This window comes from Bombus flavifrons, chromosome 1 (genome assembly GCF_040668555.2).
Source record: "Bombus flavifrons isolate JBK064 chromosome 1, iyBomFlav1_principal, whole genome shotgun sequence".
NCBI lineage: Eukaryota > Metazoa > Arthropoda > Insecta > Hymenoptera > Apidae > Bombus > Bombus flavifrons.
Window position 1 is genome coordinate 20,624,556 of NC_138442.1, and position 15,516 is coordinate 20,640,071.

General features: G+C 35.5%; 1 protein-coding gene across 6 annotated transcripts in view; it reads right to left on the reverse strand.

The window, feature by feature from the left end:
- The window catches only part of LOC138182227 (proton-coupled amino acid transporter 1), a 56,016-nt gene that overhangs the window by 23,219 nt on the left and 17,281 nt on the right, over positions 1 to 15,516 (reverse strand). For 5 of the 6 annotated variants that reach the window (XM_069118236.1, XM_069117896.1, XM_069118063.1 and 2 more), the window contains one exon: positions 3,750 to 3,826. In XM_069118236.1, coding sequence (XP_068974337.1) covers positions 3,750 to 3,826 — 77 coding nt within the window. Of the gene's footprint in view, positions 1 to 3,749; positions 3,827 to 14,763; positions 14,820 to 15,516 lie in introns of those variants that run through there. The other variant, XM_069117978.1, reaches the window with a different exon arrangement.

A 15,516-nucleotide genomic window follows, 5' to 3' on the forward strand; every position in this document is an offset into this window, starting at 1 on the left:
CGAGTATATTGAGATATTAATAATCGATGATCTTGAAGTTTGAACTTCTGCAGCCACTGGCACACGTGGTTTCATTTCAAAATATCAACATCGCCGATACCTTTTGCACGAAGCATTTAAATCAAGAATAAAGAGAGGATGATTTCTACTTCAGCGTTTTAAGTTTTAAGAAGAGGAAAACGGTGTTGAATATACGCTTTGTCAGTTGCAATTATGTTCACGATCATGTTGCAAGTAATACCGCGAATAAAATACTAAACAACACGATGCTCACGTATTAAATATTCCATGCAACGCTAATCGTGTGATAGTAAATGACGTATCTGATAGCTGTGTCATACATTTCCCATGGCAAAGTGTTCTATGACGTGTCAGACACGTCATTTCACCGTAACCAGTTGATTACTGTACTCTCCGTATGAACAATCCAATAGAATGAAATATTATTTATACGGTAAATATCTTTCAATTTAATCATAGGAAATTTTAACGCTGCTATAATATACTACCGATATTAATAACAAATAATAATATTTTTCTTGGTGTCAAAAATGAAACATCGATGTATTATAAGAACACTAAATGATACTAACGATAAGACACGTATCTGAATGTGGAATGTTGTAGATCAAGATCGAGAAATACTGTTACGGATCGTGAAACTAAAAGCATAGAATTCTTTGCTACGGTTAATAGTTTTCCGCACGATATCACGCAATCATCGTAGAACGAATCTTCCATTCACGAGAATTCGAGAGGCTGCACGCAGATTACGTAAAAATCCGTGGCAATAAAACCTCTAATTGCCGTGCGTTCTTTTTCTGTTAAAGAAACCCGAGTTGCAACAAGTACAGCTGGAACGCAGTGCCACCGAGTGCAGCTCTGTATAAAGTTACGTCTAACTTTTCCCATGAACGTCAAACCAGTTGCTCGTAAGATTTACGATTACCATAGCACCAGCGTCTATCGTAGACTCGTCGACGCTAGAATGCACCAAACGCGCTCTACTTTCACTCGAATTGTAAACGAGGTTGAATAACAGCGAATTTGGAAATTATATCGACGACAATGTTAACGACCGTCGAACGATCAACGCCGACAATAATTCCACGACACGAGATTTACAAATAAAATATTAATACACGCGCGAATAATTTTCCATATTGCAAACGAGTGATAGAAATTTACGGAACTTGAAAGATCGAAAAGAGCGAATACTCGACAGAAATTGTAATTTGCAAAATTTCGAGTATGAGATCAGAGACGCGGCGAATTTCGTACGAAGAAAAGTTTGAAGAAAATTCGATTTCACGGTGAAGACGCGTTGTACGTAATAAACTTCTTAGGAAACGCAACATAGCCAGTGGAAAAATCGTAATAAATCGAGCGACTGGGAAAGTATGCTGTATGCGCGATCTGACATTAACGTTTCAAGGTAATACAGCTCTAAACCACTTGTTAGAAACACGTTTTTACTAGTCCGAACAAATATTTTGAACTTTCCTACTTGGACAACAAGCACCGACACGACGAACAACGTCGAATTTATCATTCGTTATTTATAATTCCTGTTTGAGCAACGTGGCCGATTTTCCTTTCAAAACCTACACAAGCAACGGTATTCGACGAAACGACCACTATAATTAAACTAACTTCACCATTTTAAACGCAGACACCGTACGTAAAAATATTCTTCCTCGAATAACGCCGATGCAAAGTTTCAGCGAGACTAGGATTAATTTAAATGAACTATTATCGTATCTTGAGCAAATTAAAACGAGAAAAGTGTGTTAAACGAAGGTTTTTTTTCAGACAAGAAGATCTTGCCGCATTAAATAACTGAGAATTTATTTATTTAAATAACTGAGAATTTATTTATTTAAATAACTGATAATTTGCAACGAAGAATAACGAGTCTCTATCCTCCATATCCTTGAATAAATGAATGATTAACGATCGATCGATATACGAAGAAACCACGAGGAAATCACGTTGCTACCATGAAGATAGAACAGACTTTGATATAATGTTTGTTTACAACGGTCATAAGTGTTTTGGAAAGTTGCGAGTCTAAAATATAAAGTTTCAACGAATCGCGAACAATCTTGTACGATAAATATTATATCTCATTTTTGTTCGTACTGTTTAATTTGTTAATACAATCTTCCAAATCATCGACCCACTGACAAACTTTTATAGACAAGAATACAAATTATAGACAAGATTTAGATGGATTAAAAGGAAAGATCTGACGTTTGTTAAATTGTCAATTAAATCATTCCTACCGTGTGAGAATATAAATCGATAGACGAAAGGCACGTCGAATACCGCACAAGTTTTACTAGTTCGATAGCAGATCGAAGAAATATCGTTAGGTGCCAACGAACTACGTCACTTTTGGCTCCGGTCTTGCCATTGAAACAGGAACACGTATGTAAGACCTGCTAGTTTCGCAATTTGACCGTTTAGTGGTAACCAGTCTATTTCACTGACTATTTTGGGTAACGATGAACTGGATAAGACGCGACAGATGCACACGATTCTCGTAGATCGCGACTACGGTGTCCATGTTCCATTAAGACATTCCAAATACCTTACGAAGCTAAAGGAAAAAGATACGAAAATTAATGGTACGGAAAATTTGTCGTACAACGTCGATGAAGTTAGTGGAAATTTTTAATCGTAAGAGATACGAGTAATCGAGAATGGAAAACACGAAGGGAAATATGTCAAACTGGTAGGAATGTCGATAGGAGGAAAAGATACAAACATTGAATATGGATAAGACGAAAGTTTGCAAAAATATTTTTGACGCTAAAAGATCCAGGACATTTGGGATGAAAGTTTCCAAACATGTTTAATTAACGATGTGATAAAATCATCTAGTCGTTTTATAATGTCGTGACATAAATTAAGGATCATGTTCAAAGATCACGTTTATAATCAAAGCTGAATTTTAATTCCGTTTTTAACGATAAATCACGATGCTAAGTATCGAATGGAAGATGTAAGAATAAAATTACAAACTGAAAAATCAATTTCAATCGACCAATTAAAATTAAAAGCTGAATTTTAATTCTGTTTTTAATGCTAAATCACGATGCGAAGTATCGAATGGAAAATGTAAAAATAAAAATACAAACATACTTTTTTAGCAAATATCAAACAGGCACGTAAATATAGTTGACATTTTCTTATATTAAGTTTGTCTGCGTTTAAAATAATATAGAAAAGAATTTATTTGCAAATATGTCCTCTCTTGCTAAGCACTGTCTGTCGTCGTTTAAAAATCACACGACAGCCTGTCGATTTATTTTAATTTTAAATTCACAGAGATTATATGAATTTTAATAGTTCGTCCTTTAAAAATTTAGAAAGCAACAGGCTGATCATCGAGATTGAAAATTTATACAAAACGGATTCAGTGGACAGAAATATTCGGTCGCTTCTGTAAAATATTTAAAAACGATAATCAACAATAAAAAAAAGTATGACGAAACAATGACAACACACGGGCGGGAAGCAATAAATTCTTAATCAGCAACGTGAATATTACAATGCATCTCATAAATCATCGAATCGACTCGCTGTCAGTCCAAGCAGAGAAATTGCAGATACGTGACATGACAAACGAGCAGATGCGAAAAATTTGATACGTGCAACACGATTTAAAATGCAAACATTGTAGATGCTTTGAAACTTAAATATAGCGAATATTTTATGACAAAGCATGATAGGTATTTATTTACCTGTGAGGTTCCTTCAACGTCATCTCGTCACCACGCAACGAACTCCTCCTCGCATTGGGATTTTTATGCATTTCCATCTGCAATCACGAAACAAACATTTTGGAAATTTATCAAATTTTACTATCAGTTGGTAAGCTTAGATTACAACTGTTTTTCACAAAATAATGCATTGTTCGTTATCAAATTATATCGAATTTTTATTATATCCATCTGAATAACGACTATTATTATTAACAATTCGTCGAGTATTTTAATCAACTAACAAAGCGTAAATTGATTTTTCATGAAATGGTATTGTTTAATTCATAAGAAATTGAAACTTCAGTGAAACGATAATTATATTGTATTTTTATTTTTATATTCTTACTATTTATGATTTTTATCATATTTTTTTCTAAATTATGAAAACACAGCTTGGCTAAGGTCGAAATGTTATAATTTTCAACCTAACATAGCATACACATTTGTTACCAGTTGACTGTGAAACGTGTCAACGAACGATGCGTTTAAAAGTTGAAAAACATGATTAACCCGAATTCTCAAAATCATAAGTTATATACCATCAACGATTCGCAACCCACTAACTTTAAGTTAGCACAAACATCAACGTAAATGAATAAGGCATACACGAGAATCGATGCCAAGATCGCGTAGCGTATAAATCTCTTTACTCATTTACATACGTTGAGAAAAATAAAAGTTTAAAGAATGTACTTGTGAGGACGAGAACGTTACGTAAAAGTATCAAGAACATATGTTATGTATATCCCTGATTTTATGTATCGTTACGTATCGTCTGACCAATTTAAAAAAAAAATTATATTTAACTCGATTCAACTCAATATTTAAAACAATTTCTCGTCCAACGTCTGTAAACGCTGGGACCAGATACAACAAACGGCTTACGACAGACAAAAATCTTCGCAAACACGCTGTATTAAAAGAGAAGTTTCGAAATTTAAGGAATTTAAAGTTAAATTCGCGATACAATACGCATCAAACTTTTAATCGAACAAATATTTACGAGATAGTAAAAAAGAAAAAATTTGTAAAAGGAAAAGTAGGAAGAAGGTTATCGTAACGTTTTGCTAGATCAAATATCTTTAAATGCGTTTTATCGTTTGCTATAACTGGTCTTCTTGCCTATCTATGATAAAAAGAACGAAATATCTTTTATCAGCATTAATTACTTACTTCTCTAGGATGAAAAAAGAAATAAAATATCTTTTATCGGTAATTCATGTAATTTCTTTGAAAATCGCTGATCTCGGACAATAATTTTTTCAGGGGAAAGTTCAACTTTTTATTCGACTGCAATTCCATACTCGCGAGATAACAGAACGATATGCCGTTAAAATTGCGACGTAACCGGCGCTTTTCTTCGACGAGCTGCCGATCGAGCTGAGGTCGCGCGAAGTTCAATGGAAGATGCCAATCGGACGATACATTTCTCACGGAAACGTGACTGAACATCTGCCTACCGGCTTCCTTCCATTTTCTCTGGTACTATTCCGCTTCGTTAACAAGCCACTTCTGCGAACAACCGACGCGCAATTGCTGGATAACGTAACAGGGATTTCTACCCTTTAAGTCGATTGCAACTTGGACAAATATCGGCGAATACAGCGTTCGATTGTCCTCGAGAATAATAATTAGTCCTGATAGTTAGTCGCCGTCAATTACGAAGACGAAAAAAGAAATTCAGAAAGAAGAAACGATATTATAAATGTAGTATCGTGGTGGCATTCGATAGCAAATACCACCACTCGACGCGAACTAGTGTCGGACGACAGCAGCGGAGTGGTTAGCGCCTTAGGTTACGAACGTTCGGAACCCGGGTTCGAATCTCGGTGATCGGAGTCCGATTTTTCTTCCACGATACAAAAATGAGAATAAAAGCGGCCGTATCCAGCAGCGACATCTGCTGCAGCCTTTAAACGCTCACGATACTACATAAATTATGTCATAAACAGTAAGGAGAGAGACGTATAGGAGATTCTATCGAACGGTGCATTGTTCTTTCACGTTAAATTTACAAAAGATATACGAAGTTTGTTACGATATTAACGTAAGTCTGAAAGATTGATCTTAATAACGAAACAGGGATTTGTACCCTTAAAGTCGGTTAAAACTTTGGGTAAATATCACCGATTATCTTCGAGAATAATAATTACTCCTGATAATTAGTCGCCGTCAATTACGAAGACGAAAAAAGAAATTTACAAAGAACAAACGATAGTATAAATTATGCCATAAACAGTAAGGAGAGACGATTCTTTCGCGTTAAATTAAAAAAAATAAATAATAAAGATACACACGAAGGTTGTTACGATATTAACGTAACTCTGAAAGATCGATGTTTACTAGAATAAAAACACGATGATACTGAGACCAGTGCAAGAATCGTAAATTGATTTAACCTTTGCTGAGACATCAGTGAAACCTATCGAGGCATAAGATTCTACTATAAATGTATAACTATGTACGTACGTTACGTACTTTCAAAATAACCGTAGCAGAGTCACGGTTGATTTATCCTCGAGATTCCTATTGCAATGTACTGTTCACATACCTATAGTTAATGTCCCTCGTTTGTCTTCTTATTATTACGTAAGACATTAAGTACGGACGATAATATGTCCGGTCGTATAGGAAACATAAAAGAAGCTGCTGTAAATTTTATATTTGCAAAAAACGATAATAATGGCAAGGCCAGTCATTCGTAAGATTTTCAATGTGTATTTAGCGAAGCCACGAATCGAACATAATCTCTTAGTCGCGTGACTTGGTGGATAATTGAAAAAAAGAAAGAAAAGTAAGCAAAATTTCCAAAACTCTCTCTGTTAAGTCTTTAGTTTAGCAAAAAGATATCTCCGCATTCCTGCAACATCCGCAAGCGTGGAAAGGATGTACTCAACGACGGGGGTAATATGGTGACCGTAAAGAAGTCATATTTGTTGTAAGAAAATGTGGAGATAAACTTATTTTCTTCTATCAAAATTGTAAATTATTATCCAAATACATATAATACATATAATACGTATAACAGTTAAATAGAATATTAAATATACTCTATTTCATGTTTCGATCATTTCATCCAAATTCGTGTCATTTGATTCCCTATTAAGCTAGAAAAATTTACCAAATGTCCAGCTGGACAAATTGTAAAGTGCAAATTAAATAATAAAAAAAAAATTTGATTCCGTAGTCCCAAGATCGAGAAGCTTTACGTTCGATCAAAGGGTCCGATTCTGCGCATATTCGTCATTGGATTTCCAGTCATGACGAATAAATCTCGGTACCCGGGTATTCGGGTATTCCAACAATAGCAAGGACTTTACTATGATTAACTTATATTTTTTCAAATTTGAGCGTATTATAATCTGCGCTATTATTGTTCACCAAAGGGATGAAGGTTGTTACCTTATTTTCTAAAAAAAAGAATTTTATAAAACAAAGCAAGAATTTCTTTTTAAAATTAAAATATAGCGTAGAATTAAAATACTTCTTGCTCTGTTGTTCAAATCCATGCACTTTCAATTTTCAGCTGCCCATAGAAACAAATCGATCGAACAATTCTACGTAATTTTAATTCACCTGAAATATTTATTTAATTTACCTCTAATTAATTTATTTAAACTAGCGCGAATTTCCAACGATTTAGATTTGCAAATCTTAGCCAAGCAAACCAATCGTGACTTCGAACATATATATAAAATTCTTTAAATTGGAAAGAAACTGACGGTCGAACTATAGAAAAAAACAGAAAAAAATTTAGATCCAATAAAATAGTTAATATCCGTCCATAGAGTAGTGTAATATTCCATCACGAGGATTTTGCTACGGGACGAACGTTCGGCGTGGCGAAATGTGCCAATCGCAGGACTAACAATAAGTCGAGCGTGTGTCATTTATTGACTTCTTAAGTAATAACCGTGCGTGCTCGCGTACGGATTGAGCTTCGTGGCCGAGGGGAGAAACGTTGAACCGCAAGAAATCAACGACACGCGTATACTTACTTATTCGCGCGCGCTAACAATAACAAAGTAATTTATCCGCCGATTTCTCGCGATGGTACACGTGAATCTCGAATCACGAGCTGGATGCAACTTGTAATTCGACTGTCATATTAATAAAAGGAAAAGAATACAGTCGACTTTTTTACAGCGACAAATAATTAATTACCGCAAGTGTACTAGCGATTATTCGGTCTAACGATGCGACCAAATCGACGATGAAGATTAAACGGTGGAATATCAGAAATGAATAAAGTAGATAATGAGAATATTAACACTTTACCGACCGCTGGCGGTTCAACAGCATACGTACGTCCGATCGGCAGCTCAGGCGCAGATTTAGGCGGAGGTTTAGTCTCTTCAATACCATTCTTTTCGTTCATCACGAACGGTAAGTTTCTCAAATTGGTATAAAACTCTGGGAGCTTACAAAGCAACGCAACTGACGCAACTGAGCAAGGTACCTTAGTACTAAATAACAAATTACTGCTCGAATAATGAGAAAGATTGTCGGCAACAAAAAACCGATTAATAGGCTATCAGTCGGTAAGCGTCGGTGACAAAAACCGATTAATCTGCTATCGGTCGGTAAAGTGTTAAAAGAGAACATGGGAATTACGATAAATTATGGCATACACGCGTACACTGCTTGTTTATAATGTCTCTTTGATATACAAGAGATAAAGAGAAGTTAAATGAGATTAAGTTTGATAGAACTGAGTACAAAGGAACACAGAGTGTAAAAATTGCGATGAAAACATCGTATGCGTTGTTTGTAAATATTTTTATAAGGAAAGGCTAATGATAGCTGAAAAAATTAGGTTTAGTAAAAATGAATAATAAATAAAAAGAAAAAATTATGATTTACCACGATACGAATACAAATTCGCTACGATATAAATCGCTATTGTAAAGTATTATGAAGTATTAATTAATAATTAATTAGTAATAATTTAAGTATTGTAAAGTATTATAAAGTATTATGAAGTGTTTCTACGAATCTACTAACAAAGAAAAGAGGAAAGTTTCTTTTCAATTTGAATAATTTTCTAAAGAATCTTCGTACTCAATTACGTATAATCGTATATCTTTCTTGTAATATTAAAAATAAAAAGTTTGACGAAAGAAATCGCACAGAGCTTTGTTATTCGACTTATTAATTGGCTGGTAAACATATTTATCTATCGACATATTCGGCAAATAATAACTCGCCTACGCATATCTCTATTAATAATTTTGTTTATGGAAATATCAGTTGCAGGAATCCAGACAACAAACGAAACAAAAGAGGTCGTAAGAATTATTTTATCCGAAGAAAAATGGTATTCTTTTTACGAGATAGTTGTACGTCATTAGCATTCCTTAGCATAATTCGAAACAACTGTACGATCGCCAGAAGAAAGTTTTAATCGTCCGCGAAGCATTAACGTGCGATTAAGGCTTTGTCCGTCGGAACGACCCAATGATTAATTTCCATTCATCCACGTTAATGACACGATCAAATGATTGACGTACGTTATCTTCTTGGGGCGAGCATAATTCTCGTTTAACCGGTTCATCGCTGGTTTCATGCTGGAAAACTTTCGTCGAGATAATAAATTGTAAACATAGTAACACGATCGACAGATACAATTCCGGACAAAGTGTTAGGTTAGAAACTAAATGACTGCGGATTTTGTCATTAGGTGGTATTGACAAAATCGGCAACCACTTAGTTTCCAACACAATAGTACAAGAGTGCAAGACGATACGTAGGATAATATTCAACGACCAAAGGAATCTATTACGGTAAAATGGACTAATTTAATCTCAAAGTACCATTCGAAAGCTATACGATTTCTTGCTACATCGATTGGTCGAAGTTCTAGAAAACAGAAGAGGCGGTTATAATCATCGTTAATTTCATATTAATTGCAACGTAAATTCTTTATTTTTCGGTTAAATATTCGTGTATTCGTGTAAAAATTCGTAATATTTGTCGCCAATGTGCTGTCGTTTCGCCTATGGAATCGATGTGTTTCCTCTGCATACAGCGAACGTTAGCGAGGACGACTTTATTTAATAATAAATTCCTTCTTTCTACGTCGTGAAATTTATGTGTCATTCGCTACGTTTAGAAAAACCTCAAATTGTCTCTGAGAAACTAACGGTAGCGTAAATGTGTTATCATTTTGCCCGGGATTGTAGATAATCGGCATTTCCTTTTCCTTTCGAATGCCGTAGAATCTGCGTTATTGCGTACACCCGTTTCTACCCTAATCGTTTTACGACGCGATAGATATCGATAAGTGAATGACAAAGTTTCACACATCCTGGTTAACCGAATTACACTTTGTCTCTTTCACGGTATACGTCTGACAGAAATTTAGGCAAACTGTCAAATATATATATAGTAGCATAAATAAATTTCATACGCATTCACGTACATATGTGTTTATATTATTTGTTGTAGCGAGGCTTAAAGCCTGCTATAATGTTTGTTTACATAAACATGCACGCTTAATAGTATTTTATTTGCTTTGAATGTGATATATTTATATCTGTTATATCTGTATCGTGGTGTTTACCGTATAATTTTTCTAACTTATATGCTAAGCCTCGGTTACTATATATATTTAGTCTGATTATATAGAACACTCTGGTTATATCTGTATCGTGGTGTTTACCGTATAATTTTCCTAACTTATATGTTAAGTCTCGGTTACTATATATATTTAGTCTGATTATATAGAACACTCTGTTGTATCTGTATCGTGGTGTTTACCGTATAATTTTTCTAACTTATATGTTAAGTCTCGGTTACTATATATATTTAGTCTGATTATATAGAACACTCCTCACACACATTTTATTTTTCACTTATAAATATTAATATTTGTTCAAGACACTAGGCGCGAAAGATGTAGCGCCAAAGATTATTTTACATCGGAACGATAAGCTGACAAACAGTTACCAGTAAGATAAAATAGTTGACAAAGATTATTTGCCATCAAATAAAGGGTTACTAAAGATAATCAGCTCGTAGAATAAAGAATTGTAAAGATCGCTTGCTGGTATACCATAAAGAACTCTGAAATTTATTATAAACTGGTGTGAATTTTTCTCACTTAAAAACGGGCTAAGCAACATAAACTAGAAACTGGCAAAGACCCGTTGATGCACACTAACTCTAAACTGCTCGAGATGAGGCTCTTATAGTTCTTTACACTAGCGTGTAAACAACAAATTTGTTGACGGGCAAGAAACACGCCAATTCGTTGTTTATACATTTTGAGCCTGCAAGGCTGCTGATCGGTTTAATTAATACGATTGGCAAAACTTCTTCTGCAAGTGACCACCTTCACGTTACAGCCACTCGAGGGTACGCGGAGCGACCCGTCAGGGTTCGCATGGTAATCCCGCGGATTTTTCCCAGCGACCATAGCACGCGATAAACCCTTATGGAGTGCGTAACAGTACATACCGGTAAAAGGAGGGAAAACTCCTGAATCCCGGGTCATGACAGACAGCTACCAATGACGGAATTAAGTGTTTTATGGATTCATGAGGTTACTGATACTAGGAAAGTCTAAGAATTTCTTAGGCTTGCAGATATAAACTGATTCAGACATGTAAACGTATAGGGATATAAACGTTTAATACTTTCGCTTCGAGCGCCGCTTATAGGCGGCATCCACGAGATGACCTGTGGATACGAGCGCCGCATATAGGCGGCGACCACGCGACTATTCCTGAGTTCGGCACCCCATATATTCGGCATTCAAATGATGCATATACAAGTGCCATCTGTAGTCAATAATATATTTTTTCGTTATCGGCAGAACATTTTCTGTTGATTTTATTGACATATTGGATTAATCACTTCTTAAAGTTACTCATTGTTAAAACAACATCAAAATGTTTCACGCAATATATTTCGAACATCCAGACGATCGTATACTGTTTCATGCTAAAAAATCTATTAAATCCATTGACAGTGAAACGATATTTTATATACGGTTCTTAAAAGAATTATTGTTTACGGAAACGTATATACAGTAACCACGCACACTGTGCGTATTTCTGGCGCGCGTTTCCGTTCAGTGACAGTACTTCGGCGGACTGGACTGCCGAAGTGAAAGGGTTAAAGCTGTAAATGAATAAAGAACAATGCTGAACAATAGGACGAGCGTAAGAAGAAATTCTAACTCGGTGTTTAAAATTTTGTATGTAATGAAACGTGCAGGATATCCGAGCGTAACGATATTTATTTGGTCTAAAGAGCTACTAGTATATATTTTTTGTAGCTGATATCAAAAATACAGGAAATCTCGAGTATAAAGAGATGCTCGTTCCCTAAATCGTACAAATAGACACTTTCCAGAGCAATTGTGTAGTGGCACTTGGCAACAATGTATATCGCCGAAGCGAAGTGCCTAATGGGCCATCAATATCCCCACGATCCTTCCGCCGAATGTTCGAGAAGAAGGCGTGCGTGGCAACGGTCGTGAACGCCTAACAAACGCGTGGATAGTGGGGATATTGAGGGGCGACAAAAAGAAAAGAATCGAATCTGATCGACAGTTAAGTTTGAACCAGGAAGCGATAAAGTTGAGTTGTAATCGCGCAGCGAGATTGACTAGCGAAACCGAGAGCGATACGCGACGCGATCAAAAGAAGACCTGTTAATAAATATATTGTTGACCTAAACACCGAGTGATTATTTAACGCACTACATCCAATATCACCTCACATGTATTTGCATATGAAACGTCCCAAGTCACACGGTAAATTGGGAAGGTTACTCTACACGTAAAAATAAATCAAAGGAATAAGAAACTGTTATCGCAAGATAGTTATTTCGAGCTGTTTAAACGTCATATGTCATTTTTACTTTTGAACTCTATGTTTTTAAACGTCCATGCAGCCATCCAAGATTACGTTACGTGAAATATTTTAAACGGTCGTGCCTCGGAGAAAAATTATTATATTCAAGTCGCTTATCCTGTTAAAGTATGGTGAGTGTAGGTCGTAATTACTGCCGTATTAGTTTGATACCTAAAACGAATGGTCCTTTCTCGCTCGGCTGAATGGCACCTGGTGTAATTGAGAGCTTCCTCGTTACGAAATTCTCGACCTTGCACAAAGAAACGATTACCGGTGTTCGAACATTTCGTTTGTTACGTTTCTCGTCTAAAGAGTCGCTTCCTCTTGCTCTTTTCAATCCCGAAAATTACCAAGTTTAAATAGACAAATGCAGGATTAGCGCGTAGGAGCGGCTACCTTGTATCGTTAAATTAATAGAAAATTCTGTGTACTGTCACTATATATATATATATATATATATATATATATTCGAAATTCAATTTCAATAAGAAGATAATCAAATATGAAATTGAATTTCGAATTATTTTATAATTAGTGGAATTTTTAAAACGTTATGGCGTCATTTGTGCAATTAAATAGCAAAGTAATTTTGAAATTTTTTCTATTAGGTTTATTTACTTTTCTGTGTTCCCTACGTTTGTTTGACGAAAGTTTCACATCCTTCGTCGCGAGTAATCGGAAAATGGAATCAATAATTTTAGAAACTTTCCCAATTTTAATAATGCAAGCCTTCTCGGATAAGACTTGTCCAGTTTCGAAGATTAATATAAATTAAGTTACGCATAAAATATACATCTATGTTCTATGAGATGTATAAATAAAAATATAAGATTTTATCTTGATCGAAACAAAGCTGTATCAACTGTATACGTGCCAATTAATAAACACACTCGGATGACAACTAAGAGGATATCAGTATTGATCGAGAGAAAAACGAACGTTTCACGTGTTATGATCGAACAAATAACCTCTTATTCGTCGATTGGATTAATTTAATTGTGTTGCTCTGTTCATTACGGTCTTGCGATCATCCTCCGGATTAAAGCATACATATCAGTGCAAGAACGATAAAAAGCTATGTTTAATCCTTCAAACGCAGTTTCGCTCGATCTCGTTCCTTATGTTCGACTACATTCGGAGAACACAAAATCGAAAAGTAAAGAGAAAAGTGTCGTACTGCATAAACGAACTTATAATTACAAGTATGTGCTGATAAGTTTACTATGTATTTGACGAGCTCGCGAAGAAGATAACATCGATAAGCGTTATCTGCAATTTCATAATGTTAAGACAGTTACATGTACGATGAAAGGAATAGTTACGATTAAATTGTCATACGAGAGAAAACAGTTAGATATCAACGACATAAAACCATATACATATTAACTGAGATTTTGACAGATAGCAATTGGCAACTAATCGAAGATTCGACCGGACGTATCACGAGATAACGTCGTGCTCGCGCGATAGTCGAGACGTATCGCTTTTTACGTGCTACTCTGTTGCACAATTCGCGAAAGTGGATCACATTCATTGTCTGATATTATACTCACGCAATACCACAGTTACGTTCTATTCGTTGGCTAAAAAGCATACTAATTCATCGAAAAAAATAGGTTCCAACGCAAGCGAACGAGTCACGTGGTTAGGTTAGGAAGCAGCCGAATGCGAGTCGAATATCGCAAGTGTGTTTCTTCTAAAAATAAAATAAATACAGAACACGAGAAATACAATGCACACAAGCTTGATATTTGTTTAATGGATCGTTTGATGAACCTCCAAGACATTACGATCCGCCATAGCGGTGTATCCTAACGGTTTGGAAGTATGTCAATTTTTCTATTAAAACTTAATTTAAGCACAGAGTTGTCTGAAGTTGTCTTCAAGAATCTACGAATGACAGAATCTGCAATTTCAACGTTGAGATAAAGCGATAGAGACTCTGCAAATGACAAAATCTTCAATTTGAGAAAACTCCGGGAACAACGAAACTTTAATCGAAGAGTCTATCTACCATTGAACTTTGGTTTTTCAAATTCCAAATTTCGTGAAAAGTCTAGCGAAATTATTTATTCTGAATCGTTCGTTCTAAATTACGTCGAATCGATGTTATTCTGTAGAGTTTAACTTACGATAGAACGTTTCAGCCAGGCACGTCTCGTTGAACTCGATTCGATACATGTTTACTGCAGGTACGACTTGCGAACAATCTAAATTGCAATATTTTATCGCTCGATGAGTCGAACAAATGCAACGATACGGATACGAGGAAACGTGCGTGCAACGATTTACATTTAAACAAGGACAACGGCGTATCAACGATCCGACGGTGGCGACGAAAAGGTGTTACGCAAGGTGAACACTTTACGATCGATCTTCTCGAAGATCGAATTTCTCGTTATGTCAAACGTGACTTCGCCTTCTTAACGTTTCGGCATTGAGTTAGTCCGTGGAGTACCGTGTTCTTTTTTTTTTTTTGCGAAATATTATTCGGATCTTTTAAGAGAAATGAAAGCGAAATACTTGGCCAAGTCGACGTTCATAGTTCGTTCAGTGCCACCTTGGAATTTACACGAGGTCAATGATGTCACGTGTAAAAATATGATACTAGTAGCACATAGTGACTCACGGAAATATTTGAACACCCACCATGAACGACTTATATGGATGAACATAATAACGTCTGTTTTACGTCAAATTGTTTCCAAACTTCGCTCGAGTATCGCGGATACGACTGTATCGCTATTAGGAAAATACGCACACCAATAAGAACTTTCTCCTAATTTTATCTTCTAACTTTGGTATTCTTATGTTAGGATGTGCGAAAAGTTTCTTTCGTTTCATAAGATGATGAACAACAATTTCTGTTTTATATTATTTTATTG